The sequence below is a fragment of the Drosophila hydei genome, unplaced genomic scaffold (genome assembly GCF_003285905.1).
Source record: "Drosophila hydei strain 15085-1641.00,03,60 unplaced genomic scaffold, DhydRS2 tig00000349-arrow-arrow-pilon, whole genome shotgun sequence".
Lineage (NCBI taxonomy): Eukaryota > Metazoa > Arthropoda > Insecta > Diptera > Drosophilidae > Drosophila > Drosophila hydei.
Window position 1 is genome coordinate 739427 of NW_022045714.1, and position 26848 is coordinate 766274.

The 26848-nt window shown below is 40.7% G+C and overlaps 8 protein-coding genes across 19 annotated transcripts; 2 read left to right on the plus strand and 6 right to left on the minus strand.

Annotated features, from left to right (window-relative positions):
- Positions 1 to 116: 116 nt before the first annotated feature.
- Positions 117 to 2435, minus strand: LOC111595355 (calpain-C). Its single transcript, XM_023309033.2, has 2 exons — positions 1561 to 2435; positions 117 to 1497 (listed from the first exon to the last, which is right to left on the minus strand). Exons 1-2 carry the CDS (start codon positions 2259 to 2261, stop codon positions 198 to 200), a joined length of 2001 nt encoding a protein of 666 aa, XP_023164801.1. The 5' UTR covers positions 2262 to 2435; the 3' UTR covers positions 117 to 197.
- Positions 2436 to 2563: 128 nt separating this feature from the next.
- On the minus strand, positions 2564 to 4081 carry LOC111595360 (XK-related protein 4). 7 transcript variants are annotated; one of them, XM_023309041.2, is made up of 6 exons: positions 3683 to 4081; positions 3465 to 3620; positions 3278 to 3408; positions 3046 to 3198; positions 2769 to 2982; positions 2565 to 2652 (listed from the first exon to the last, which is right to left on the minus strand). In XM_023309041.2, the coding sequence occupies exons 1-6, from the start codon at positions 3919 to 3921 to the stop codon at positions 2628 to 2630; spliced, it is 918 nt and encodes a 305-aa protein (XP_023164809.2). In that variant the 5' UTR covers positions 3922 to 4081; the 3' UTR covers positions 2565 to 2627. The 7 variants fall into 7 exon arrangements, with proteins under 7 accessions (XP_023164808.2, XP_023164807.2, XP_023164809.2 ...); XM_023309040.2 differs by having other exon boundaries at positions 2564 to 2877; XM_023309039.2 differs by having other exon boundaries at positions 2564 to 2982.
- A 1001-nt stretch (positions 4082 to 5082) lies between these two features.
- LOC111595357 (27 kDa hemolymph protein) lies at positions 5083 to 6476 on the minus strand. The gene is made up of 2 exons (XM_023309034.2): positions 6424 to 6476; positions 5083 to 6354 (listed from the first exon to the last, which is right to left on the minus strand). Exon 2 carries the CDS (start codon positions 6251 to 6253, stop codon positions 5348 to 5350), a length of 906 nt encoding a protein of 301 aa, XP_023164802.2. The 5' UTR covers positions 6254 to 6354; positions 6424 to 6476; the 3' UTR covers positions 5083 to 5347.
- A 337-nt stretch (positions 6477 to 6813) lies between these two features.
- LOC111595366 lies at positions 6814 to 9207 on the plus strand. Its single transcript, XM_023309052.2, has 3 exons — positions 6814 to 7038; positions 7119 to 7847; positions 7913 to 9207. Exons 1-3 carry the CDS (start codon positions 6889 to 6891, stop codon positions 8924 to 8926), a joined length of 1893 nt encoding a protein of 630 aa, XP_023164820.2. The 5' UTR covers positions 6814 to 6888; the 3' UTR covers positions 8927 to 9207.
- Positions 9202 to 10476, minus strand: LOC111595367 (lambda-crystallin homolog). Its single transcript, XM_023309053.2, has 3 exons — positions 10321 to 10476; positions 9877 to 10255; positions 9202 to 9763 (listed from the first exon to the last, which is right to left on the minus strand). The coding sequence occupies exons 1-3, from the start codon at positions 10362 to 10364 to the stop codon at positions 9230 to 9232; spliced, it is 957 nt and encodes a 318-aa protein (XP_023164821.1). The 5' UTR covers positions 10365 to 10476; the 3' UTR covers positions 9202 to 9229.
- An 896-nt stretch (positions 10477 to 11372) lies between these two features.
- On the minus strand, positions 11373 to 14811 carry LOC111595369 (IWS1-like protein). 2 transcript variants are annotated; one of them, XR_002751188.2, is made up of 7 exons: positions 14601 to 14811; positions 13333 to 14535; positions 13105 to 13270; positions 12682 to 13045; positions 12143 to 12547; positions 11808 to 12085; positions 11373 to 11747 (listed from the first exon to the last, which is right to left on the minus strand). XR_002751188.2 is itself a non-coding variant. In XM_023309055.2 (6 exons), exons 1-6 carry the CDS (start codon positions 14620 to 14622, stop codon positions 11963 to 11965), a joined length of 2283 nt encoding a protein of 760 aa, XP_023164823.2. In that variant the 5' UTR covers positions 14623 to 14811; the 3' UTR covers positions 11373 to 11962. The 2 variants fall into 2 exon arrangements, 1 of the variants encoding a protein (XP_023164823.2); XM_023309055.2 differs by having other exon boundaries at positions 11373 to 12085.
- A 276-nt stretch (positions 14812 to 15087) lies between these two features.
- Positions 15088 to 16067, minus strand: LOC111595364 (glycine-rich selenoprotein). The gene is made up of 3 exons (XM_023309049.2): positions 15935 to 16067; positions 15743 to 15827; positions 15088 to 15677 (listed from the first exon to the last, which is right to left on the minus strand). The coding sequence occupies exons 1-3, from the start codon at positions 15951 to 15953 to the stop codon at positions 15446 to 15448; spliced, it is 336 nt and encodes a 111-aa protein (XP_023164817.2). The 5' UTR covers positions 15954 to 16067; the 3' UTR covers positions 15088 to 15445.
- Positions 16068 to 16318: 251 nt separating this feature from the next.
- On the plus strand, positions 16319 to 25307 carry LOC111595372 (anoctamin-1). Of its 5 annotated transcripts, none has more exons than XM_023309061.2 (10): positions 16319 to 16521; positions 17762 to 18063; positions 19090 to 19625; positions 21962 to 22531; positions 22604 to 22659; positions 22729 to 23281; positions 23355 to 23976; positions 24058 to 24263; positions 24333 to 24614; positions 24686 to 25307. In XM_023309061.2, the coding sequence occupies exons 2-10, from the start codon at positions 18051 to 18053 to the stop codon at positions 24911 to 24913; spliced, it is 3066 nt and encodes a 1021-aa protein (XP_023164829.2). In that variant the 5' UTR covers positions 16319 to 16521; positions 17762 to 18050; the 3' UTR covers positions 24914 to 25307. The 5 variants fall into 5 exon arrangements, with proteins under 5 accessions (XP_023164829.2, XP_023164830.2, XP_023164828.2 ...); XM_023309060.2 differs by lacking the exon at positions 16319 to 16521 and adding an exon at positions 17206 to 17665; XM_023309062.2 differs by lacking the exon at positions 17762 to 18063.
- Positions 25308 to 26848: the final 1541 nt, after the last annotated feature.

A 26848-nucleotide genomic window follows, 5' to 3' on the forward strand; every position in this document is an offset into this window, starting at 1 on the left:
TTCTCGATTTTATTTTACACTTCGCTCTCAACAACTTATGTATGTTAAAATACATAGAAAGTAAATATATATATATATATATATATATATATATATATATAACTAAATTTGTTTTGTGTCCCATTTAAAAATAAATAATTATATATAATTTATAGAAAAAAAAAACAGTATATTGCATCGGTCAGCGCGCACTTGCTCTAGCAGCTCAATATGCTCTTGATCCAATCGTGCAGATGCACCTCAATCACGTTCACCTGATTGTAGTTCTTCGAATGGAATTGATTGAAGGCCGTGGTCAGCTGGATGACTGCCGAGACGAAGTCGCTGAGGCGCAGCGTACCATCCTTGCGTATGTAGCGCTGGATGAGACAGTTCATGATGTCGGTGCTCAGCTGGAAGCCAATGTCATATAGTGCATCGCGTAGGCGCTCTGCGCGCAGAATGCCCGCTTTCTCTTTTGTATAAATTTTGAATACGCCTTGCCATGATTTTAGATTAACCATAAAGGTTTTGAACTGCTGAAACGTGATGCGGCCGCTGCCCGTTTTGTCTTGCAGCGCAATTACCTTGCGGCAGATGTCGATGTTGGCGCAGCCTTTGATATAGTCATTGGGCAGGCAGGCCTCCAGCAGCTCGTGCAGCTCGAAGCAATTGATGGTCTTGTTCTCGTCCGCCAGCTGCATGTACACTGGTTCATATTGGCAGATGCTTTTGATTTTCTGCACATTGTCGTCGGTCTTCAGCGCTGGGAACGGATCCAGCAAGATCATTGTTTGCGTCTCCAGGCACGACAGCCTAAAGGCGGACGTGCCCAATATGCGGACCGTGAACTGTGCCTCCTCAGCCGGCTCATAGGTGGTGGGCATCAACACATAGTGCCCAATGTCCAGCTGTGTGTGATAGCTGACGTGCCGAGTGTTGCCATAGTCCGAGTTCAGGAAGCTCATTTGATTTTTGAAAAAGTCCTTCTGTAAGCATTCGTTTAGGCTATATTCGCGATTCCACATGTACATGGTGAAGCCGATGACCTTTGGCTCCACGGCCGTATGCTGATTCAATGCAATGACAATGTCCTGTTTCTCCTGTATGGATACCAAGAGCTGTGGATTGATGTGAAAGGACTCATGGTTGCGACAACCGCCGGCAGTCACGCCGCGTTTCCACTGTCCTTGATACATCTTCATTTTCCAGTGCAACGGACGTCCCTTCAACATCTGCTCGCCATTCGCTGTGTCCGAGTCCAAATAAACGATTTCCAGCGTGGTAAACGTGTGCACAAAATCATAAAACGAGATCCAAAATTCGCCCAGCTCCAACTGGGCCAATAGACGTCCACGTTCCGCAGACGAGACGCGCTCCCAGGTCTTCGAGGTCGGTGACCAATCGCCCACGAAATTGGTCTTATCGCCAAAAGGCTTTGACGAAAATGTGTCCTTAATGCGCACCAATTGCACCGAATCGCCCATTACCGTCTCCACTTTATCCAAGCACGAAAGCCTGATCATATATATAGATAATTAGATGTGGATCTTGAGATATATACAATTTTCGCTATCTGACCTGTAGTTAGCATTCAGCAAAATGCCATTGGACAGCCTCTCCGTTGTATTCTTCTTTTGGACCGCGGCATTTTTGACCGCAATGCAGGTGACAATGCAAGTTGTGGCCAGGTGATCCTTTAGGGTTTGCGGTCTTATGGTATCCGATATAATGGGCATGCACTTGACAACGCCGCCCAGTAGATCGGTCAGGCCATCGGATCGTGTGCCATACTTGAGCGCCTCGTAGGAGCCATGCAATTTGGCAATGGCTTTCTCCAATAGCGATGCCCAGAAGCAATTCGATGACTGCGGCTGCATGAATGCGAGTCGTCCATTGATCGTTGGCAGGCGATCGTCGACGAGCACCTCCACCCACTCGCCGCACCACCATAGGCGAAAGCGATAGATGCCCATTGACTTGTCCAGACTCTGGTCGGCAGGCACAACGCGATAAAATAGATTTCGCAACGAATACAACACGCCCAGACAGGAGACGAGCCAACGATCTCCCATTTTACCAGGCACCACATCAAATTCAGCATTCTCATTGAGGAACGAGGCTTGCGCATTGTTTAGCTCGGCTATGCGCTTCCACTGGAATGTGAATGGGGGCGTTTGATAGTAAAATACCGATGATTGTATTGCTGGGAAATCAGCGTCTTCCCACAATATATTTCTCGATCTGCAATCACTGATAATGCGCTCATATTTGGATGCCATATTAATTAAATATATTCCATAGGCTATTTAGTTAACATCACATCGATCGATATTGTGTTTTCTGTTTGAAAGATCTATGCAACTTTTGATTTTTGAAGTGAAAGTTAATTTGTGGCTTGCTCGCTTGGGTAGCTAAGTCACTGCCACCTAGTCTAAGCCATTTCTTTCGTTCAGTGTGGCCAGCTCTTCGAAACGAAAAAGTGCCAATCGAAGCTTAATTCCACCTTCAGCCTGTGCGCAAGCGCCTTGTGGTGAAAAATGATTAAAACAAATAAAAAATAGATCTAAATTCGAATTGTTTGTTTATTGCACACTACATGTAACGTTTGTTCTTAAAATATGGCAGACGAAATACCTGGATGGCATTTAAGATAATAATAAATCACTAGAACTATGCCAAGCATATACAAAGCGTTGATCAAAATGGCCAAATAGAATGGAATCCAAAATATACAAGCCAAGATATTTTGTAAAACGCATAGCAATAAATAAATTATATACTTATACTTTGTTGGTCCATCGGAGACAGGCGTGAATATGAATATATAAACAGCGCCAAATGACAGACACAAAATGTAGTTCATAAGTGGAGATTTTCCAAACTTCGGCGTGTCCGCTATAAAGAGTATAGTGCCACAAAGTACCATATGAAGAATACAGACTGCGAATGTTTCCATGGGAAATATACTGGCCAGATAAGCAATGCATATTGTGCGCGAAGCTTGAAATACATGCATCTATGTAATATAAATTGATATTTATACTTTAGGGGAATCATACTCACCCGTCAGGCAGAGGAGAAACCAGAATTGTACAAAAAGTCCTTTTGCGCCTATATCGTATTTGTCGAGCTGGACCAAACGATTCGATCGGTTATAAGCAACCAAACACCAGGCCAGACTTAGGAAATAGACCAAAAAGGTGAAGGTGCGCACATCTGAAAATATCTTCACATTATCAATTTATAAGCCAATTATTGTTACAAGTTCAAATACGATATGCTATATACTTATTACACGTTAAGCTTTTTGTGTTTTGCAAAACTATGGCAAGCTGTAATACTTTTTGCGGTGCTGTTTCTAAAAATGAATCGAAAAGCCGAAGGAAGCCAATGTTACATTCCTCCATCAAATGCCTGCGATAACATCTGGAAGTATGAATATATTATTTCGATTATATGGGTAGGTATATTTAGTTTCTTACTCAATCTCGGCGATCTTATCGCCCCGCCTTTTAGCCTCGGTATATTTTAATGCCCAGTTGAGGGTCGATGCATCACGAAATAGGAATGAAACCACAAGTCTCCAAAATAGGCGTGTATTGTCAACGGGTTTTTTACTTGGGTGGCCTACGATAAGTCTACAAATGGAATTAAACACATTTAACAGGATATACCAATGACAAAAAGTGGATATTCTTACACATTTGCATAGATTATGGTCGTTAGGATCATGGGTATTAATATGGACATAATTGTCCAGTGGCAATAGGTGTACGATGCGCTTCTCCAATACTCATATGCCAGACAGCAGTTCATTATTATTGTTAAAAAACGCATAAATGCCGAAATCGCAGTCATAACAATGTTAAATGTTGATATTTGATGCGATAATGTTGCAGATTGCATATTCTCCTTAGTCTGATCGTCGACATATTCCATTTTGATCACTGAATCTCAGAAGGAGATTGCAGATACCTCTCGTAAAACTTAACTTGTTACAATATATAATATCATTTCAATCACTTTCTGACTTTGTCCAGTTCCAGTTGAGATCAGACCGTAGCTTAGCTAGACTTGAAGGTAAGCCAGCTGCGCAATAGCGATGAGGCAGCCAGAGAAACCGATCTATCGAAATACCAAACAAAACAAATGCTGCTAATTCTTACCGAAATAAATACTGACAGATGTATTAATTCATTGAATAAGGGCAACTGCTGGACTCAATTCAGTTTAATATATTCAGCTTATTTTAGAACAAGAAAACGAGTTCTTCTATACACACTTTTACTTTTCAATAACTAAATCAGCTAATTTACATTTTCGTTTCTTTGCATTTTCACTTTTGCCTATTTACATGATTAGTAATACAAAAAATAAGAAAAAACCGGTTATTTGAACAAATATATATTATTATTATTATTATTATTAAATAATTATAAGAATCGTATTTGCAAATTTGTATTCATACTCATAAAAAGAGGTTGAGAATTGTAATTCTATCATAATTATTGTACGCAGTTTACTTTTAGGTTCCTTTTTGCCTATATTGTTAAAGCAATCATTGGTTACAATTGTCCATAGCCAAAAAAGGGGGAGGATTCAATTTAGAAGATTGGCTAAGTCTATGTGAATTGGCACGACACTTGATTTCCGTGGTTTTGCATTTTTCTAGCTGCTAATATTTGAAGACAACGGTAATCAAAGTCGATTGCAACATTTTACGCGATTTGAATAAGCGGTATGAATTAGACTGTGTAATCGATAGTTTGAACGATGAACTGCGCATTCCCAATGTTTGACGATAGTGCACAACTGTTGGCCGCCCTTTTGTAAGAATTAATCATTTAAAATTATTACTCGATATTTATTTTTCAAAGATTTAAAAAAATAAAAATTTTGTTTTTCTGCTGAATTTCTTAATCTATTCGTGTTTAGGTTTCAATTATCAGGTTATTAGTTAAATTTTGTTTCTTTTTATTTTTAATTTATCTTATATTTCCATTTTCACGCCAAATTATTATAAACTTTTTACCTTTACCTCTACATAATTATTTCAGTGGTATATGCTTATGAGATTTCCTTGATTTTTATATATAGTAAATATTCAATATTTGATATGGGAGATTACAATAAAAACAATAATAATAAACAAAGCACATTTATAATACAAATTATGAAGAAGATATTCTATAAGTTCGTTTGATCGTGTTTTGTTCAAAAACTTTTTCTTATTGGCCGAAAGATAAAAATCTCTATTGACACCTCAATATTTTTTTCTGTTTTTTGTTTTTGGCAAGCAAGCATGTTGCTTAGATTCAGAAGCATGCACCATTCATTCCAATTGCAATTGAAAAGAAAAGGGAGATTACTTAAAATAATAAAACTTAAAAAGAGTGACGATCATGACTGTATAGATTAGTATATTATTGATATGCGCAACATTGGTAAACGCATTCGCGCTTCCAGTCAAAGCCAACTGATGGTAGTTGCGGCACAGAGTCTCATTTCTTATAAAATTAAACATGGACTCTATTAGATTGGCCGGAGTGATTTTCGAACAGTGTTCCAAGTGACGCACAACGCAGTTCTCAAATGTGATTATATCTCCGCATTGTTTCTCTTCAACGACCAGTTTGGGTATTGTTTTGATTTTGTTGCTGTCGTGCATGTCAATCTCATCAAAGTAGGTAGAGAAGGTGCTATTGAAGCATTGATGAATATTGTCCTTCTGTGATTCGAGGCATTCGAAGCCTTCTTCGGCAATAAATAGAGCTATTTGATCGCCATCCTTGTGGCACACAAAGTTCAAAAGACTTTTAACAATATGTTTAATCACATCCATGCTTTCCATCTCCTTCTCATCCAAACACGGCATTAGTTTCGTCGTGAAGACGTCGAAACATTCTGTAGCATTCGAGCGCTTGGCACAGTACTTGTTGAAGACCACATCCAGTTCACCTTGAGGACTCGCCTCTTGGATTTCCTTTTGCATTGTTGTATAATTAACAATGCTGTTCATGCATTCGCTGAGCGTTAAGAACCCCGTCTCTATATCGCTGTACGCCCGATCGCCATTTTCTTCGCCGGAAACTTCAATGCACTTTTTGCGAAAAGCTTCTTTTGCTTGATTGAAGCTAACATTCGATTTCAACAAATCCTCTGGAATTTGGCTTTGCATGTCGAGCTTATCAAGATTTAATTGCGCCTGCGCCTCTAAAGTGCCAAACACTATTAGGATTGACCAGATCCATGCATGCGCTGGCAGCTGCATCCTGTTTTTTGATTGTTAATTAATCTTACTCGAGTGTTAATATCCCAAAAATTAATTTTTTGCTTTAGCGTTGATGATCCAACCAGCAATATCGTAGCTCCCTTTAAAAATTGAGGTATTGTTTTAGTAATTAGTTGTGAATTGCCATCACATATGCATATTATGTGTACTTGTACTTTGAAATCCGAACCGTATGTGTGGATTCTTATAATTAATTTGTCATTGTGTTTATGTTCACTATGCCCACATTTGCTTAAGACAATATATCGAAAATGATGGAATAGAACAAGATACTCTCTTGTATTTGCCGCGATAAATAAAGAATGTTCATGTGAGCTAGTTTGGATTTAAATGAAAAACTGCAAGGAAACTGATTTAGGTCATTAATGTATTTTTTTGCTCTGTACGTTTATTTTTAATCTTTACTTAACATTGGCATTAAATAAAAACATATAGAGACTTTAATTTGATTTTGATTTGATTTCATAGCAACGGCCCGCAATTTTGCAACGTTCGATAAGTGATTCGATATTATGCAAGTTTGCAGAAATTGCATCACTAGATTGAAGTAAAAGCGGGAAATTGTGCACAGCTTCAAAAGACTTTTACTAATATCATTGTATGCTTCATATAAAATGTGTGATATTGGAAATTTGATTGATTTAACAGGTTGGGATGAGCCTGTTAAAGAAGAAACAGTCGTTGAAGATATTCCAATTCAATCAAACAGTTTTAAAGGTCCGTACGATCCTTTTGATTCAATCGAAAAAGAAGCCTGCATCAAGGTGAGTATGCGCATATACACACACGAATACGTACATACGTAGCTTAATGACAAGCCATTTTTTAAATTTCCTTTATATAGGGCGAACACTTTAAAAATGATGCCCAGAATACACCAACTACAATAATTGAAGGCCAAAGCGATAACAATGAGTCTTCGCCTGTTATTATAGAATCTGAACCGAGAAACGCAGATACTATCAGTAACTCTTCAGTTAGCAATGAGTCGCGTCACCGGACTCTCCAGCAGCTTGCCAAGCTGAATGCAACCAGACTGTCAAATATGAATACACCAACGCATAATCAGCTGGTAAATGTTGGCACGAATGGAAACAGCTCCTATTTTAATAGTTGCTTTCTAAGCGAGAATCTGCAAATGATTGCAGCGGAATCGCCAGTTAAGCTAATAGAAGATGAGCCCAATCCAATTCCAATCACTATGTCAACTACAGATCTGCCTGACTATACATGTTCCAACACGGAATTCGAAGTGCGATTAAAGCAGATGCGCATCGCTATGTTGGGCTCACCAGCGAAAACCGTAGCACCAGAACCTCTCCCAACACACACAACAACAAAGAATTCTAACAATACTCCAGCAGAGATTGAAAGGCTTTGGCAAGAATTGAAATCTCTGGTTTGTGCGCACGTTGAGGTATCTAAAAGGGAACAGTTTAATGTGGTAATTGAATCGCTACGTGCAGCCATGCACAGCAATGATCCAGCTGTAGAAGATGCCGGCCAGACGGCTAAAGAATCTCCACGTATGTATACACGGCAAGGAACATTTGATTTAGATCTAGAGCAACAGGTAAATAAAAGTTAGCAACATTTTATGTATTCTATGCAATCTATTATGTTTCGTTTCATTTCTAGCGAAGGAAAACTGATATGGTAGATCATTTGAAGACAAATGGAAATATACAAGAGTTTCCCGATGTGATGACTTGCTCTTCAGCTACATACGATGCGGAGTCAGCTGACAATCCAATGACTCCGATTAAAGAAACTGAATTTAAGAAAAAACCAGACTCGTATGTGACCGAAGTAGTTAATGATAATAATCTAGCTCTGCAAATCAATCAACTCTTGGAACGGCACAATCTTACTAAACCGCAGACTAATGACAATGAGCACCAGCATCACGAGTCGGAAACAAATCAGCATTCATCTGGCCAAACTGTAATATTAGTTGTAAACTCCACGGGCGGCAGTCAATTGCCCAACTGCATAGTGCATCCGTCGACAATCAGAGGAGCCAACACAGCTGCCAAAAATGACAACGACAACACATTGCGTCGACGTTCATCTTCGTTGTCCATTCACGACAAGGCCAAACAGGAGCGATCGAAAGCAATAATTAAGCAAGCGTCCATCGAAGGCAACATCAGTCATATTGTGCCTCTGAAGGAACTGTCGACTGTGGGTGATAAATTTAATGCTATGTCGTCGTTTAGGCAACGTCGCAACTCCTTTTCCATCGCATCAACAATTGGTAAAGGGCATACGCCTGCTGTTTCTGCCAGCCAAGCCAGAAGCCAAATGGCTGGCCGCACCAAAGTGGCGGCCATAAACGAATCGGTTATGAAACTGAATGCGACTTCTAAAGCGAACAAACCTGTTAAACGCGTTGTGCCCATGGTAAAGCCCTCGCTGGAACTCACTGATATTACACATTTGAATTCAACGACGCCTCGCTGCAACGTCCAGGACACGCCTCTGGCCACAAAAGGCAAGACAGCCAGCAAACTGTTTTGCACCAGCACACCCATGCCACAAATGCGTCCACTACAGCGTCGCTCCTTGAAGCCAATGAGCAGCTATTCCGGCTCCTGTGCTACCACTTCAACTGTGCGACCGCCGAACTACTCGAAGAAAACTGCCCAATGAAATGCCAGCCAATATGTGATGTGCTTCGATAAAAATGATTTAAGCTAAATTATAAGAATCCGTCCGTTTTTGTTCTATATAATGTATACGATTGGCAGCAAAAGGCATGGCCAAACCCATTAACTATTTATACATTGAATTCTTGATCACAACGACGGGCTGAGCTGAGCTGATTTAGCCACGTCCGTCTGTCTTGTTTCATTTCGAAAACATTATTCCTACATATTTATAAGACGTAAAGAATATGGAAAAGTAAATGTTATTCCGAATTGACATTGAATTAAATTGATAAAATGCCTTCGTTTATTTGTTATTGATCTTATTCTTCAAGATGCTGAGATGGGTCAGACAGTTGTCTCGATACGTACGTCGTTCCACCAGCTTGTCCAGGGGCACCATCTCGTTCAGCTGCTTGGAGATGCTGTCAGCCGTGGGTCCCTCCATTTTGGGTGTCTTGCCCATGGTTTCGCTGACGTCATAAATCGTCTTCGAGTATCGCTCAAAGTAGTTCGCCATGCCCTCAGCATTCAGATGCGCCGTCTCCAGTGGGCCCAAGAAGGCGTAACGCATGCCCAGGCCATCGCTCATGACGCTATCAATATCTTTGACATTGAGAATGCCTGCCTCGACCAGACGCCACGTTTCGTTTAGAATGGCATATTGAATGCGATTAAGGGCAAAGCCCTCAATCTCACGAGATAGTGTGACGGGTTTCTGGCCGATTTCGTCCATCAGTTCGCGTGTCTTTTTCACGACCTCTGGCTTAGTCCAGGGTGCTGGCACAATTTCCACCAGCGGCACGTAGTAGGGCGGATTAACTGGATGGGAGACAACGGTCTAAAACAAAGCCAACGGAAATAAATCAATCTGAGATTAGACCAACTGATATGTGCAGATTATATCACTCAACATGTATATATATATATATATATAATGCCTGACCGACTTACATTATGTTTGTGCTTTAGGTTTGCGGTAAACAGGGAGGGCAGGAATGTGCTGGTTGAACTAGATAAGATTGTGTTGCTGTCGACCACATCGTCCAGTTTCTTGAACAGCTCCTGCTTCCATTCCAACTTCTCTGGTATGCACTCCTGTATGAAGATGGCGCCCTTGGCCAATTCCTTGATGTCGTTGGTGCCCGAGATGCAGCTGAATTGTTGCACAGCATTCAATTTGCCACGCAGCAAGCCCTTCGACTCCAGGTCGGCCAGCTCCTTCTGCGTTGCCTTCAAGGCGGCTTGCACTTGCTCCGGCAGGATGTCATAGAGTACCACCTGGTAGCCAACCGAGGCGAACAGCATGGACCACGATCGTCCAATCAAGCCGCTTGAAAAGCGCAAATCCAATTATATTTGTGTGAAGTTCACATATATATAGATGATATATCCTACCTGCCAACGATTCCTACTTTAGCCATTTTTTTCAAGTCTGACATTTTGCTTTGCTTTTCTTTTTTTTTCAAGTATTTTCAATGCGCAGCCAAAAGGAGCACGACTTCTGTATTAGGCGTACTGTAGGCGTTTGAACACTTATTAGTGGAGCACGACCGGTTTAATACTTATTCGGCGATAACAACAAAAGGTGAACGCGACCTACATATGTACACGAAGTGTGATGTGTGTTGTCTTATTGGGTGCTGCGAGCTGGGGTGTTACTGATTCCAGTGCAGATAGTGGCTACCAACAATTTAGCTATGTTCACACACACACACACACACGCACGCATGCATGCATGTGTAAGTAATTTTTATTGCTGGCGACGCAGAAGAATAAGAAGAAGAAGCAGCTGTGGTAGAGAGAAGTAAACAATCATCCCGCTAGAAAACTTGCTGCAAGCCAGTTTGAATTAAATAAATAAACAATTATTTTGAAAAGCAAAATTCTTTTGTATTATGTATGTATTTAGCGAAAACCGGTTTGGTTCAATGCATTTCAGCAGAAATCACATATACAAGTGCGTAACAATGTCACTTGCCTTGCCACTAGCCAATTTGCTACAGGGTGTTTGTGCTTTGCTCTGGCTGTTTCATAAATTTAGACAAAATGCCCTTAATTTGACTTTTAATATTAATTCACTTTTATAATGTTGACCAACTAAGTAGTATCTATGCGATTCATTACGCACACATATGTACATATAACGGAAAAAAACTTTAACTACCGTCACAGATAAAGATGAGTGTTTGAGCACATACATACATATATAAATATAAAATATATATATGTATGTATGCGTTGGTGTAAAGTATATGGATGTGCATGGGAGTGTGCTGCCGCGCTTATTGAGCACATAGCAGATAGCACTAACCTTAATTAAGGATATTCCATGATAACTTATACACATTATATTCTAATAACTTCTTTTCAACTACGACACTGACCACATCCGGCCAGTTGCGGGTGTTCTAATACATATAAATAAAATAAAGTAATACAAAATTGCATTTCGATAAAGTTGTATGAGATGTCAGTGGCCACTCATCGCATTTATTAACTCACGTTCTAAGCATCTTAGTTGTATATTTATATGAATTGTGTCGTTCAGCTGTTTTGGAACAATGTGCAGCAGAGCTCTGCATTGATAATATCTTCGGTCCTCTAGAGCATATCAATCTTTAGGTAAGATATGTTGCTACCATATAACTTATATGTATGCCGGTCTTAGGGAGACTTGCTTTGCTTTGCTTTGACAGCGACTTCAGTAAGTGCCTTGTGCGAGAGTGTCGTCCAATTGGCGGATGCGGATGCGGACGCCTATGCAGTATTTGAGGAACTCATTTATTTACTTAAGCCTTTCAGCAATTGTGAAATATATATTTCTGAAAGTTGAATATGGGCTTGGTATGCTTAATTTAAGTTGTTATTATTTACATACATACATCAGTTTATAGAAAGGCGGTAAGTGTTATATGTGTGTATATGGTATATCTATATGTTATATATTGTTATATATAGCATCATTCGTTTTGTTCAGTGTCTTTGAATGATATTTTTGTTGCATGTGAAATGTATGTAACTAGTTGTTGTCTTATCCTTAAAGCGCCATTTTACGCCCCTCTATAGAGATTTCGACGGCTCGACGACTCTCCTTTGAGCGTTTTGAATCCAAAAACCGTTTCATATGCTTCTCATAGCGGTTGGGCTTGCGCTTCGATGACTGCAGAGAAGTAAATTGAATATCGACTACTGATTGATTGTTTTAATTGGGACTTACCGAAACTTCGCCTTCAACGGTTGACTTTGGGCGAATGACATAATCTTTGTTGGAAGGCATTGGTACACGGGCGCGGGAAACCCAGCCGGGATCGCCAGGACGCAGTAGTTTATCCTCGCTCGAGAAGGTTTGATTTAGCGACGGCGGATTGCTGCTTGATGCGGGCTCTGGGTCTGGACTCTTATGACGATTGCGGGACATTTGTGCTAAGTCGCGCTCTTGACGCTCCTCCTTGCTCATTGCTGAGAAATCACAGCTCAAATTGAATATGGGACGGGCCCATTCCGAAATCAAGCGACCCGCCCGATCTCGGTTCGTCTTCGTCTCTTGCGGATGTTTGTACAAATACATGACAGCTTTTCCGATGCCCGATTGCTTTAAATATGACTTATCTATGGTTGGGAACTAACGAAAGCGAAGAGCGCGCGCAATGGACGAAAGAGAGGTAGACATCGAGACAGAGCAGGAGGATGAGAGAGAGAGATGGATAGATAGATGGTTATGTATTTGCTGGGTTATTTGAAATAGTTTATATTTACATCGGATAACAGCCTCAATATGCTTTCGCGTATTTGCAGACAGGGCAGACTTTTGTTTGGCAATGGTGCTAACCAATCCGTAAGTACGTTGAGTATGTTGTGCTCCAAAAAGGCCAATTGCAGATCCTTTTTAATCAGCTGTGACATCACTTGTTTGAGCATTGAAATTTTCTTTGTGGCCGGCTTTCCGGTCAAATTTAGCTGTCGATCATCGTCTGAGGCATTTTTCATATTTATTATCAGTTGATCGATCAGATCGTCATTATCGTTTATCATATCGATATCTCGCTTACGACGTCGTACACGCTTCTCCTCCTTTTTCCGCATCAACATTGCATCAAAGTCGGATACGAAATTACTATTTCTAAATCAATTAAAATACATGTAATATGCCGTTGTTTTATCGTTCATATATGCACTTACTCTGGTTCATTTGAAATGGGCGTGTTTTCATCATCTGAACTTTCCACAATTTTATCCTGTGCCTTGTCCGCTGTCTTATCTTCAGTCCCCTTTTTCTCATCGTCATCGTCCTCGTTGTCTGTGTCTGTGATTTTAACTCGTTTTTTTTGTAACTTTGGTGCATCATCTGAGGAAGCATAATCATAATAAATAAAGAGTACCAGATATATAGACATATATTGAGTTTACCTTCCGAATCGCTGGTTATAATACGTTTGCGATTTACTGCATCTTGAGATGTGACCGAGTCGGCAACACTATTTGAGCGCGATCGTTGATCAGATTTCTTTTTCGATTTGCTGTGACTGTGTGAGGATGCTGCGCTTTTAGATCGACTGCGAGAGTGTGCTGAGCCAACACGAGAGGCCTTGGAGCCACTGCGTGAACGCCTTGAGTTGCTGCGTGAGCGCCTGGAACCGGAACCACTGCGGGATCGTCGTGAGCCGCTGCGGGAGCGTCTTGATCCACTGCGCGACCGTCTAGATCCAGATTCACTGCGTGATCTTCTGGATCCAGATCCGCTGCGGGACCGTCTAGAGCCAGAACCACTACGTGATCGTCTGGATCCACTTCGTGAACGTCTTGATCCACTTCGTGAACGTCTTGATCCACTTCGTGAACGTCTTGATCCACTACGGGAACGTCTTGATCCAGATCGACTACGAGAACGCCTGGATCCAGATCGACTACGAGAACGCCTGGATCCACTACGGGAACGTCCACCAGACCCACTACGCGAGCGTCTCGAACCACTACGAGATCTCCTTGATCCACTCCGTGAACGTCTTGATCCGCTACGTGAGCGCACAGATCCACTACGTGAGCGCTTGGATCCAGATCCACTACGCGATCGTCTAGATCCACTACGCGAGCGTCTAGACCCACTCCGAGAACGTCTTGAGCCACTACGTGACCGTCTGGATCCACTTCGAGAGCGTGACCGTCCCTCAGAGCCACTACGAGAATGTTTGGATCCACTGCGTGAACGTCTGGAACCACTGCGAGACCGAGAGCCACTTCGCGAGCGAACAGATCCACTGCGCGAACGTCTAGATCCGGATCCACTGCGAGAGCGGTGAGACCCACTTCGCGAACGATGAGGCGACCCACTACCGGATCGTCTGGAACCCGATCGACTCCGAGAACGCCGAGAACTGTCGATGGCACTACCACTACGGCTGCGTGACTTTCGGGTGGCACTTGGTGAACGACTACCTATTCGCGGAGTTTCTGATTTCTCCTGCACTGGTTCGCTGGGAGGTACGGCAGATGATTCCTCCACAGTACACGTTGAATCAACTTCATTGTCTTGAATTGTTTTTGGGTCTGTGGACAAGGCCGCGACCCCGTCCGTGATTTTGCCACCGTCCGGTTCCTTGTTGAACGCTTCGCCTAAAAGACAAAGTGTGAATGCATAAGCACGCTAATGCTGTTTTTCCTCCATTTTTGTATAATACCTTTTTCAGCCTCCATATCCATACTTTAAAGTTGTTAGAAAATTTGGTTCATGTGGTATTTAACAATTTGGCTTCTTAATGTTTTACGCTGTTATTAATGTCCGAAATTCACACTAAGAAGAACGCTTATTAATTCTCAAAAAAAAGTTATGAGCATACACACTCGTATGTACAATTCGATAAACTTGGCGTCAAGGAACTACCGAAACAAAATGAAATTGAAACGTCAAATGTTCGATATTTTCCAATTTACACATGTTCTTGGAACAATGGTTCGATTTCTTAGTTGAACTGGATCTAGTTCAATGATAATTGCAAAGCTATGATGCTGTTGATGCTATTGTATTCCTACAAAATATTAGTACACCAAGAGATAGTTATTAAAAATGCAATGTTATATAAAATGCATATCATAAATTTGAAATTTTTTATTAGGCAACAAAATTTATGTAAACTTTAAAAATTTTAGTACACTTACAAATCTGCTTACAATTTAAAGAAAATAGTGTGGTATAGGATAGCCTGATAGATTCCATATAGCAGTTGTTATCATATTTACTATTATTATCGGCAGTAAGAAACTAAAATTCGAAGTTGGAAAAAGGGTTAGCCTTAATTGAGAGCGGTAATTGTTTAAAGCGTAGGAAAAAAGAATAAAACCCAAAATATCCGGATAGACCGTATCAGCAATATTCCACTCAAATTAAGAGTTTATGAATATTGCGTCATATGCGCAAAATACTGCTAGATTTAATACAGATATGGACCATTAACTATATTCTTTATGCCTACGCTGAGTTCAGCGGCGACTGAGCATTTGGGACTCTAAGACGCCGCTACTATCCTCATCCACCGCCCATGGAACATGATCCGCAATCCATACTCTGTTGTATGCGTCCAATCCTTCGATTGGGCCTTAGACCACCTCCTCCTCCACCACTGCCGCCGCCGCCTCCTCCACCTCCACCACCACCACCACCTCCTCCTCCTCCTCCGCTTCCCCAACCACCATTGCGACGTGCAGTGTTGCGGTTATTGTCGTTGCCACCGTTGAACGGCGCCAAAAGGGTTTGAACACTGCAAGACAAAGAATAGACAACTTTAAAATACGCCTGATTTAAGTCATTAAGTAGTATACATACAATTGCACTATGAGATACCAAAGCCCTACAAATATCTCGAGAATACGTTCCAGATTCCAAGGACGCTTCTCCCACACGCGACCGTCTATAATCGCAAAATAGTTCAAGTATTCGAATTCAGTTAATACATATATTTATATATATATATATATATATATATATATATATATATATATATATAATAAAACTTACTGCGGTCAATATAAACCATATTGCTATCGTGTCAGCATGAAATGTTCTTTTTTCCTGTTTATTTATTATTTATACAGTACAAAATTTTGTCGACCAATACGTGTCTACAATTACACTGCTAAAACGATATCGATATTTTTGTAATTTCAATAGAGGCATTCCTCAATATCTCTGTTATATTTAAAATAACAATTCGAATATTTCAAAAATTGCAAAACCAATTGTTTTACAATATCTATTTTATATAGATGTAATTTACTTTTCAATTGTTAAACTATTCATATATATTGATAGGAAATGCCCTTGATTGTGAAATGTTTGTTGAAATATTGCGATAGTCGATTCTGCTGATGTACTATCGATATCTCGATAGTTCGACTGTAATAGTCAAGTGTAAAGAAATACAACTTGTAATTTAGCCATAACAAATCAGCAAAGACGCTCTTGCTGGCGTCTGTTGCTGCTCGATTATATTGACGATAATATAACAGATATAGGTGACAATCCAGCAGACAAGATATCTACAACAATAGCATCGTGGAGCTGACATTGGTAATACTCACGGTCAGCTGCTACCTGAGGCCGAGGTGAGTTCGAGTAGACCGCAATTTCAGGTCCATCTACTACTAATCCATGTCTCTAACCAAGTTTGCAGCCAGCGTTCATCACAGTCTAACAACGTCGTCATCAGATTCTTGAATCATTTGCCAAAATCACGAATGCTGACGAATATGCTTAGAATGTCAATCTTTAGTATTTATTTATCATACGCCTCCCACGCAATTCTCTATATATTCCTTAAGGGAGGGATATTGTTGACTGCAGACACAAAATGTGTCAGACATGGCAATCAATCAATGCCTTAGTATATATTTAGTGTTGTTGATTCTATATAGCCATATACACACATCTTTCAAAAATATTAGGCATCCCTTTGTGAACAGACATATGATCAACATATGTTAAAAGCCGGCTAGATTAGTTCAGCAGTAAACAGCTTCAGCCTAAAACCTAACTTAAAAGCAATAACAAAAAGGAGCAGCTTAGACAGTTACTGTAGCAATATGCCGTTTATGCATAGACATATGTGTCTGGAAGAGTATTCAGTCTTTGCTATTTGCAAAATGATCAATTTTATTTATTTATATTTGTGGCACATTGTTTGACAAATTGTTAACAAACACTGCCTGCTTGGTATTAGTAAATATTTATTTCTAGCTAAGCATACAGGCACACATACATATGTGTGTTTGTGTATATTTGTGTAATGATGAACTTCACGTTAGACGTTATTCAAATTGCACTTTGATTTTGCAACACAAATCATTTACACTTCAACTTGACCTTTGCTGCCACACACATCTATATTTGGTGTATGTATATTTAAATGTATGTGTATTTAAATTAATTCAAGTGTGTGTGTGTGTGTTAGTGCGCGTTCCATATGTGTATCGGTTACAGCTCGATGCACGCTGTCGCTGCCTTTTTGGCAATCAAGTCGTTCTGTTGTTGTAGCTGCTGTTTTGTTCTAGCTGGTGCTTTGCGTAGACCGCCGCCGCATTGCCTGAGTTTGGTCAGTAATCGTCAAACAACGCGCGCGTACGCATTTTTCTAGTTCGATACGTTTTTTGCCTGTATTTTTCTTTTTATTAGCTGACATCATTTGGCCGTTGGTCAGACTTGCTCTCTAGCGCTCTCCTTTTCTCTCTCTTCGTTTCACTGTTTCTCTATGTATGTGTGTGAGTGCGTTAAATTGGTGTATCAAAGCTATTGTTAACAAACGGTTTCTCTTTTCTTTTGCTTTTCGTTCTCTTTTCGGCTTTTCAGTCAGTCTACCGTTATGCCTGGCACGTCCTCAAAAGCTGCTCTTGCACAAACGATCGCGCGCTTAGCGTGAACTGGATCCGAGTACGTGTAACGCTTAACGTGTAACGTGTAACGTGTAACGGGTACCAAGCACAATACTCGATATTTTAAGCTGCCATCTGGCTAGCTTTACTCTACAACTTCCTTTTCTTGCCGCCGCTATCTCCCATTTCTTTCTCCGCCTGTCTCGCTCGCTCTCTCTCTATCTCTCTTTCCTACGCTCACTGCTGTCTTTCTCTGTGCCTCAACAATGTATTCAGCGGGTAAATAAACAACGATCTATATGTACACACGTACATACATGCAAGCCATGTGCTGCAACGTTTGCATGTGTGGCATCTGTTCATAAATAATAAGATGATCAATATGCTCTCACCCCATTCTCACTTGCATTCATTCATATGCAGTATTTCACGCAATTTGATTTTATACATATATTTTTAGACCAGTTTAGTTTATGCGTCTGGGTGTCTGTTTCGTTAATATTAATATTGCTTCACAGACGCACGATCATTTTGGAATGTAAACGTGTTTGAACTTATTCCGATCTGCTCCATAGGCCTTAACTGCTTAATTTGCTTTCATTTACTGATAGAGGCACCCATTTGAGCACTCGATCTGCATGAAGTCATCGCCACTCACATTTGATTTGGTCACTTTGCACTATTCCAAGCCGGAAATGGATGATCATCCATTTGTCAACGATCTTACACTAATGTATAGACATACATATACATATATATATATATATATCATACCGTTATATAATTGACCGCATTTCAATGACCCCCATTTAACGTAATATCAGTAGCTTATATTAGCTGCCGCCGTTGTCATCCATTGATAAGCTTCCACATTTTGCTTTCTAATTAGCAGCCGCACAGTGGGTCAGCGATCATTCAGTTCAAATGGCAATATAAGTTTGTTGCATCCCAATTTAAGTTCGAATCAAATAACGGATAAAGCGTTTCCCCATTTGCTTTCCCCATTGCCAATCTTGTTTGTATTCCAAGTATTTGCACTATATGCACCACTGTGCCATATTATTTGATTAAATTGCTTTTATCAATCGATTAGCTCATTGGTTTCATGAACTTCATATCAGCATATGGCAAAGCCTAGCATTTCACGCTCATTCCGTTTATCATGCTTCGCTTTGATTTACATAAGTATATGTGCATACTGATGTATGTATGTGTGTATGTATGTATGTGCGTATTGTACATACATGTGTGTACAAGTGTTGGTTATTGCATTGCCAGCTCACTAATCGGTAATACTGTTTGCAGTGCGCACCCACGACTACGATTATCCCGAATCGGAAATGGACGAGCGTGAGAGTCTCTACTTTGATACGATCTCGCTGGCCGATTCGGAGGCAGCGGCAGCGGCGGCGCATCGCAAGTCGCTATCGCAGTCGCGTAATACCATTTACCACTCGGCGGTGGATCTGGCTGGCGATGAGACGCGCAACAATTTGCGCAATAGCGCCGCTACGGATCATATGAGGCTCGCCTGGCAGCCGGGCTATCGTCAATCGACGGCGCTGGAGCATCTAAATGGTGCTGGTGCTGGCGCCGGCGGTGATCATACGGATGCAGCCATTGCTGCCCAGGTGCTGGCATTGCAAAATGGACGAACACATCTGCCCACCGGCATTGGCGTTGCCGGTGGCTATGGCTACAGCAGATCTGGCGCAGATCTCGGCGGCGGCGGCGGCGGCGGCAACGATGATGAGGTCTCTAGACGCCTTTTAAGGCAAAGTAGCACAGTTTCTAATAAAGATAAGAAATTGCCAATTACATACTCCCAGTGGAAATTGAGGGTAAACAACGATAAACTAAAATCAAAACAAAAAACACAAAAACCAACATACGATCAACGTTTAAAAAAGAAGCACAAGCAATGCAAATACTACTCTATGTCAATATGCCAATATGCCAATATATCATTAATAACAGCTACTCAATGGCGCGCACTCTCCCTTTTATGTTACGCTGCAATCGTCTGTTGCCCGCTCTCTCTTTCTCTCTCTCACTCTGTCTCTCTCGCTCACTCGCACAACTATTGTAATCACTATGCGTTTGTAACCACCAATGCGTTTCATTTCCAGCATTTCATGGCAAAAGCACACGCTCATATGTCCATTCTAAGTCGTTCCACTCTGTCTTCTGTTAGCTGCGTACTACACTTGGCTTGGCTTTAAATGCATTTAACTATTCATCATCTTCACACATATGTACATACATATATATTTATATATTTATATATGTACATACATCACATCATTCACTGCAATATTTTGTTTACTTGCTGTGGCTACATTTCTCACTGTTTTCTTTCTCTTTTTTCTCTCTTTTTCAATAGTTTGCTTGCGGGAATGGGTAATGGCAATTTTTTAGCATCAATACCTCTATGTATATTAATACATATATATATATATATATATATATATATATATATATAAATATACTGTAAATTGTACATAAATTATTTTTAAGGAAGTTGTTAACTTTGCTTTAAACTTAATATTTACACTTTCCGGAAAGTTTTTCATATGATTTTTTTATCTGGTAGCTTCCGTTTATAACAAAGGATTCCATTCTATACATCAAGAGTACAGATACTTATTCTAGCACAAGCTTTTGTTGCAAACATAATTTCCCCTTCGGAATCAATTTTCAGCTGTATTTTTTTGATATTTTCGGCTCGGATGTTTACACTGTTTCAATTGCTTAAATGTTTACAAATGATAATATTGTTAATTATGTTGCTTTTATTGCAGTAAGATTGGACATATTTATATCGAATCCAACTCGAGTTGTATTCATGGAATTCAAAGTTTATTGCTTTATTATGATTTGAGCCCTTTGAAAGCTGCCAGATGAGGGTATGATGCTTTTATTAAAATGTTTGTATCAGGCAGGAGGAAGCGTGGCAGAGCCCATGAAGTATATATATTCCTGATCAGAACGACGAGCTGAGCCGATTTAGCCCTGCCCGTCCGTTTGTTAGGCCAGCTATCGATAACTATTCCCGCTTTTTTGTTATCGATTGAAAACAGTAATGAAATGCAGTTAGTAATATCTCGTTAGGCTTAAGAGCTAGGGTCTTCAAATTTTGCACGTAGTTTGATATTTATTTTATAAAATTTTGACTATCGGCTGCAAATATAGCCAATATGCGAAAGAGTTTGTATGGCATACTAAGCTGGCAAGTACGTCAATGGAATATGTAGATTCTATGCTGAAAATTTCATCGAAATCCGTTCGGTAACACAGAAGTTGTTCGTCAAAACGTTTGACCAATCGCGTAAAGCGCACTCAACTCTCCTACACAAAAGCACACACACACACACACACACACACACACACACACACACACACACACACGCACACTTTCTTATGCATTCTAGCTTTTCTAATCGAAATTGCGATTGAATTGTGTTTCAGTTGACAGCTGCAACTTTAGTTTAAATTTGCAAGTCTTTGTTTAAGCAGGCAGTGAAGTGGCGGTGTTGGTAGAGGCGGTGGGCGGAGCATAGGGGGGGGGGGGGGGTGTTGATTCGAGTCCTGAAGCGAAATCCAAGCCAAGAAATTAACTAAAATGAACAGATCGAACACGCTGCTTAAGCTTTAGGGCAAGCAAAATCTAAGCAAAGGAGTAAATTGAAAAGCTCAGAGTGAACACGGGGCTCAGGGTATTTCCTAGTCGGGCACCCCGACTCGAGCTTTACTTTCAGTTTAATAAAGAAATGCAAAATTCCTCCAGATTATCAACCACTTTCCTTGTTATTTATTTTCGTTTTTTATCAAAGACCCTGGCAGAGAACCGCTGCGACAGCTAGCGATCAGTCAATCATACATATGTGACAAGATCGGTTCAGTTATAGAGCATGTTTTGCACGAATATATGCAAGGCACTGCGCTCCTGCTTGGAGTCGAACAGTGTTACAAAGGATCCCGTAAGATCTGATGCTTGATCAGTTTTTGTTTTTTGAACGCGGCGGCACTCGCACCCACAAGCGCTTGTTGTGTACATCCCAATCCTTGATTTAGATTATGTACATATAGTAAATATGTATATAGTAAATATGTTAAGGATGATTTGCATCCATTCGCACTGAACGCCTTCTAAACTGGTTAACCTATTCGTTCGCAGACGTATCGAAGCTTCGAGGATGGACGCAGCGTGGACTTTGTCTTGGCCTACAACGGGGACGATAAGAGCGCGACGGCGGTGGACAAACGTCGATTCTTCGAGAATAATCTGAAGCGCGAGGGCCTACAGCTGGAGCTGTACAGCCAGCAATGGGTGCACTTTATGAAATTGCATGCGCCGATGGAGGTGCTGTATCGGTATGCGGAAATCCTAAAGATCAAGATGCCAATGAAGGTCATACCGGGCCAGGAGCAAATCATAGCCGAGAGCACGCGCGAACTGAAGTCCTGCTGGAGTCGCATGTGCCGCAGCCTCTTCAGCTCGGTGCAGCTGAACAACGACGTGTTTCCCGAGCGCGGTCAGCGCATCCACATGGAATTCGCTGTCAAATACCTCAAGCTGTACGACACGGAGCATCCCAACTATTTTGATGACAGCACACGGTATTCGATTATCAATTTCATAATGCAGCGCCAGCATTTCGAGAAGGGCGACGAGACGGCTGAGAGTCGGGGCATCGAGAAGCTCGTCGAGGACGGCGTCTATTTGTGCGCCTATGCGCTGCACGATGTGAGCTAAATAAGAGTCGGACATAGATATATAGATATATATATATATATAAAATTAATTTGAATATTTCAGAAGGGCAAACGCGACGATCTGCTCAATGAGTGGGCCAAAATTGGCAATTGGAAGAAGTAAGCGTAGATTTGATTTGATTTGATTTCCGTTCAGTCTTCTCAACGTCGTCCCCATTGGTTTCACAGGCTTCAGCCACTGGACAACATCAAGGACTATTTCGGCGCCAAGGTGGCGCTCTACTATGCCTGGCTGGGCTTCTATACGCAGATGCTAATACCGATTAGCATACTGGGCATATTCTTCTTCTTGTACGGCTTCGTGACGTGGAGCAGTGATCCGATCAGCTATGACATCTGCAATGGCAACGAAACGATCATGTGCCCGCAGTGCGATCGCGGCTGCAAGTTCTGGCTACTAAACGAGACGTGCACTTCGTCGCAGTTCAACTATTTGATTGACAACAAGATGACGATGGTCTTCGCCTTTGTGATGGCCATTTGGGCCGTGGCCTACTTGGAGCTGTGGAAGCGATATTCGGCGGGTCTGGTGCATCGCTGGGGCCTAACCGGTTTCAATCATCACGTGGAGCATCCGCGCCCCCAATATCTGGCCAAGATAAGCAAATCGAAGAAGCTGCAGGACAAGCTTCAAGCAAAAAACGGCTTTGATCCGGACGTGCCCTTCTGGAGCTTCAAGTTTCTGCCCAACTTTACGAGCTACAGCATCGTGGTGTTGTTTGTAAGAATATAATAATATATATATATATAAATATATAAGTATTTGCCTTTACCTTTGTTCGCTTCGCTTGCAGATGTGCATATCAGTGATCGCCGTGGCAGCAATCATCATTTATCGCATGGCACAGCGAGCCTCCAGCTCGATCATTGGCAGCGAGAACTCAATGACCTACAAGATAATGGTATTGCCAATAACGGCCGGTTTCCTGGACCTAATTGTCATATCCGTGCTGGACCTGGTCTATAGCAAGCTAGCGATTAGCCTAACCAATTACGAATACTGTCGCACCCAAACCGAATACGATGAGAGCCTCACCATCAAGAACTATGTGTTCCAATTTGTCAACTATTATTCATCGCTATTCTATATAGCGTTCCTGAAGGGCAAGTTCGTCGGCTATCCCTCGAAATACAATCGGATATTCAACTTTCGCCAGGAGGAATGCAATCCGGGTGGCTGCCTCATGGAGCTCTGCATGCAGCTGGTCATCATCATGGTGGGCAAGCAGGCGGTGAATGCCATTGTCGAGATGCTGATACCATATCTGATGCGCGTCTTCAAGGAGTTCAGTCAGCGCTACGACTTCTTCAAGCGGCGCAACGAGAAGACAGTGCCATCGATCAATCAGTTTACCGAAGACTTCAATCTGCTGCCAGTCGAAAACAATTCATTATATGCCGAATATCTGGAGATGGGTATGCTCGACTACCAAATTATCAAGTCTCTCTCACGCTTACTCTCTCTCTCTCTCTCTCTCTCTTTCTCTCCCTCTGCAGTTGTGCAATATGGCTTCATAACATTGTTTAGCTTAGCATTTCCCTTGGCGCCGCTATTGGCGCTGATTAATAACGTGATGGAGGTGCGTCTCGATGCCATCAAAATGTTGCGCTTCATACGACGCCCCGTGGGCATGCGTGCCCACAACATTGGCGTCTGGCAAAATATTATGTCCGTCGTGACGCACATCTCGGTCGCTTCTAGCGTAAGTTATATGCCCCATCATTTATATATATAGATATGAATATTTGTATATATTCTCTATTTCGTACAGGCCATGATAATTGCATTTAGCACAAACTTTATACCGAAACTCGTTTACAAAGCTACCCACGATGATCCCGAGCTGGATGGCTATCTGAACTTTACGCTGGCTACATTTTACACCAAGGACTATAGGACGCAATCGCTGCTGGATTATAGTAACGAGGCCAACGTAACGCTGTGCCACTATATTGAGTTCCGCAATGATCCCTGGGAGAACCCACCCTATAAGCGGCCCATGATTTACTGGAAGATCCTGACGGCCCGCCTGGCCTTCATTGTCATCTATCAAGTAACGTTCCCTCTGTCACGTCGCATTGATATCGTTACCATGCTGTAATTTGTTATTCAATTCTTTTGCAGAATATCATAAGCATGCTGCAGGGCATTTTGCGTTGGGCTGTGCCCGATGTGTCGGCCCGCCTGCTGAAGCGCATCAAGCGCGAAAACTTTCTGCTGCGCGAGCGCATCATCGAGTACGAGAAGGAGCTGACGCAGTCGCTGGCCCAGCAGCAGGAGGAGTCGCTGCGCTTGCGTCTAAATGGCAACAATGCGACGACTCTTAACGACAATGCAACAACTTATGTCTAAGACTCAATCAGCGGCATGTCCATAGTGTTTCTTGTTGTTAGCTGTTGTTGTTTGTATTGCCGTTTGCCAGCGTTGCCAGCGTCAAGTCAAGTGCATTTTAGTTGTTAAGCGTCGTATTGTGAATGATTTACATTTATAGATAAAATATAGCTTATATACTTTTGTATATAATTAACGTCACATGCATTGAGTTCGCAACAACGTACTTAAAGTGTCAGCTGCTCAAAACAATACACACGCTGTGAGCAAGTAATTGCCCCAGCCTCCTTTCGTGCCCCCCAAATACCACTAAAAAGCAAAACAATCTTTCAGCCCCGCCCCACCCTGAAAACAGTAAAAACAGAAAAGAAAATAAAAACTTTTATGTAAATTTGTATAAATGCCAAAATGAAAAGCAATGAGATTTGTATATATGCCATATGCATATATATATAATGCTTATATATAGCACGTATATATATGATTGGCTTAGCTCAGAGAATTTGTACATCCTTGTAATGCAAATGTTTGACGACTGCTATGGACTCGCGTCCAAAGATCACTTCGAGTTATTTAATCATACACATGTTGTTTTCGATCTAACCTTTTGTTTGTACCTAGCACGATGTGTCGAATATTTATATATATATATATATGTATGTATATATCTGTGTATATATATCTGCTGCTGAGCCAAAAACTCCATTAGATTGCGAGTGCTTATCATGTTTGTATATAAGCAGCATCAACATAAACAATCCAATGTACCTTATACCATATATAAACACACACATACATACCTATACACCCACATATATGTATTTGTATAGTACGTGCTGCTTATGTGAGTTGTTCAAACAATTTTGTGTTACTTTCGCCCAGCACAAACGAAAAAAAAAACAAACAAAAATATGTTTTATACAACAAAATAGAAATGATTAAGAGATGCAATTAATATATTTTATTATTTTGATAAATATATTTATATACAACAAAGAGAGAGAGAGAGAGAGAGAGAGAGAGACAGCGAGCGAAAGAGAGAGACAGAGAGATGTGCTGCGATGTACAGAATGTTCTAAATGTAAATTTATACATAGAATTGTTAACAATTTACAAAAAAAAAAAAAAAAATAAATAAAGCTAAGAAAATGAGATTAAAAATGAACAAAAAAATAAGATGAAATCAACGATAACAAAAACGAAATATATAAATGAAAGTTGTTTGAAATTGGAGAACTAAATTTCTAAGAAGCTTTACTTGGGTAAATCTTACGAAAAGACTTGAAAGGAACCAGGCTTTGTGGGCTCACAGGCAAATGAAGAGACTTAGGCGACATAGAAAATATGTCAAATAAAGAGTTACAAGCGGATATTATATGGATAAACTTATACAAGTTATAAGGAAGGTATGGATAATATATTTACATATAAAAAACGCATGGAAAGAGCTATAGAAGCTATAAGGATGCTACGGATAATATAAAATTACATATGGATAACACATGGATAAAGAAAATAGCTAGATAGAAGAAGATAGACTTGTAGAATATATAAGGATAGTTTGGATAATATATAATTATATATGGATAACACAAGGATAGACTTGTAGAACATATAAGGATAGTATGGATAATATAGAATTACATGTGGATAACCCAGGTATAATGTTATAGAAGATGTAAAGTAGGTATGAAATTAATATAGATAGACTTATAGCAAATATAATAATAGTATGGAAAATCGTAACTGAAGATTGAGTTATGGATAACATATGGATAATTTGTGGTAGATATAAAGGTGGCATGGATAATATATAGAAGATGTACAGATGTAGAAAATTTGTAGATAATCATAAAGACTTCGATATGGATAACATATGGATAATTTGCGGTAGATATAAAGGTGGCATGGATAATATATAGAAGATGTACAGATGTAGAAAATTTGTAGATAATC

Bases quoted from the DNA above. Each gene is read 5' to 3' on its own strand.
- LOC111595355 (XM_023309033.2), bottom strand. From the start codon at position 2,261: ATGGCATCCAAATATGAGCGCATTATCAGTGATTGCAGATCGAGAAAT. The intron at 1,498-1,560 runs GTCAGATAGCGA...ATATATGATCAG, and splicing joins TTGCTGAATGCTAACTACAG to GCTTTCGTGCTTGGATAAAG.
- LOC111595360 (XM_023309039.2), bottom strand. From the start codon at position 3,921: ATGGAATATGTCGACGATCAGACTAAGGAGAATATGCAATCTGCAACA. The intron at 3,621-3,682 runs GTAAGAATATCC...TTCCATTTGTAG, and splicing joins ACCATAATCTATGCAAATGT to ACTTATCGTAGGCCACCCAA. The intron at 3,409-3,464 runs GTAAGAAACTAA...TCATACTTCCAG, and splicing joins GATAAGATCGCCGAGATTGA to ATGTTATCGCAGGCATTTGA.
- LOC111595357 (XM_023309034.2), bottom strand. From the start codon at position 6,253: ATGCAGCTGCCAGCGCATGCATGGATCTGGTCAATCCTAATAGTGTTT.
- LOC111595366 (XM_023309052.2), top strand. From the start codon at position 6,889: ATGTGTGATATTGGAAATTTGATTGATTTAACAGGTTGGGATGAGCCT. The intron at 7,039-7,118 runs GTGAGTATGCGC...TCCTTTATATAG, and splicing joins AAAAAGAAGCCTGCATCAAG to GGCGAACACTTTAAAAATGA. The intron at 7,848-7,912 runs GTAAATAAAAGT...TTTCATTTCTAG, and splicing joins ATTTAGATCTAGAGCAACAG to CGAAGGAAAACTGATATGGT.
- LOC111595367 (XM_023309053.2), bottom strand. From the start codon at position 10,364: ATGTCAGACTTGAAAAAAATGGCTAAAGTAGGAATCGTTGGCAG. The intron at 10,256-10,320 runs GTAGGATATATC...GCGCTTTTCAAG, and splicing joins AAAGTAGGAATCGTTGGCAG to CGGCTTGATTGGACGATCGT. The intron at 9,764-9,876 runs GTAAGTCGGTCA...GCTTTGTTTTAG, and splicing joins ACCTAAAGCACAAACATAAT to ACCGTTGTCTCCCATCCAGT.
- LOC111595369 (XM_023309055.2), bottom strand. From the start codon at position 14,622: ATGGATATGGAGGCTGAAAAAG. The intron at 14,536-14,600 runs GTATTATACAAA...TTTGTCTTTTAG, and splicing joins GGATATGGAGGCTGAAAAAG to GCGAAGCGTTCAACAAGGAA. The intron at 13,046-13,104 runs GTAAGTGCATAT...TAATTGATTTAG, and splicing joins CCCATTTCAAATGAACCAGA to AAATAGTAATTTCGTATCCG.
- LOC111595364 (XM_023309049.2), bottom strand. The intron at 15,678-15,742 runs GTATGTATACTA...TTTGTCTTGCAG, and splicing joins TGGTATCTCATAGTGCAATT to TGTTCAAACCCTTTTGGCGC.
- LOC111595372 (XM_023309061.2), top strand. The intron at 23,282-23,354 runs GTAAGAATATAA...CTTCGCTTGCAG, and splicing joins ACAGCATCGTGGTGTTGTTT to ATGTGCATATCAGTGATCGC. The intron at 24,615-24,685 runs GTAACGTTCCCT...ATTCTTTTGCAG, and splicing joins CCTTCATTGTCATCTATCAA to AATATCATAAGCATGCTGCA.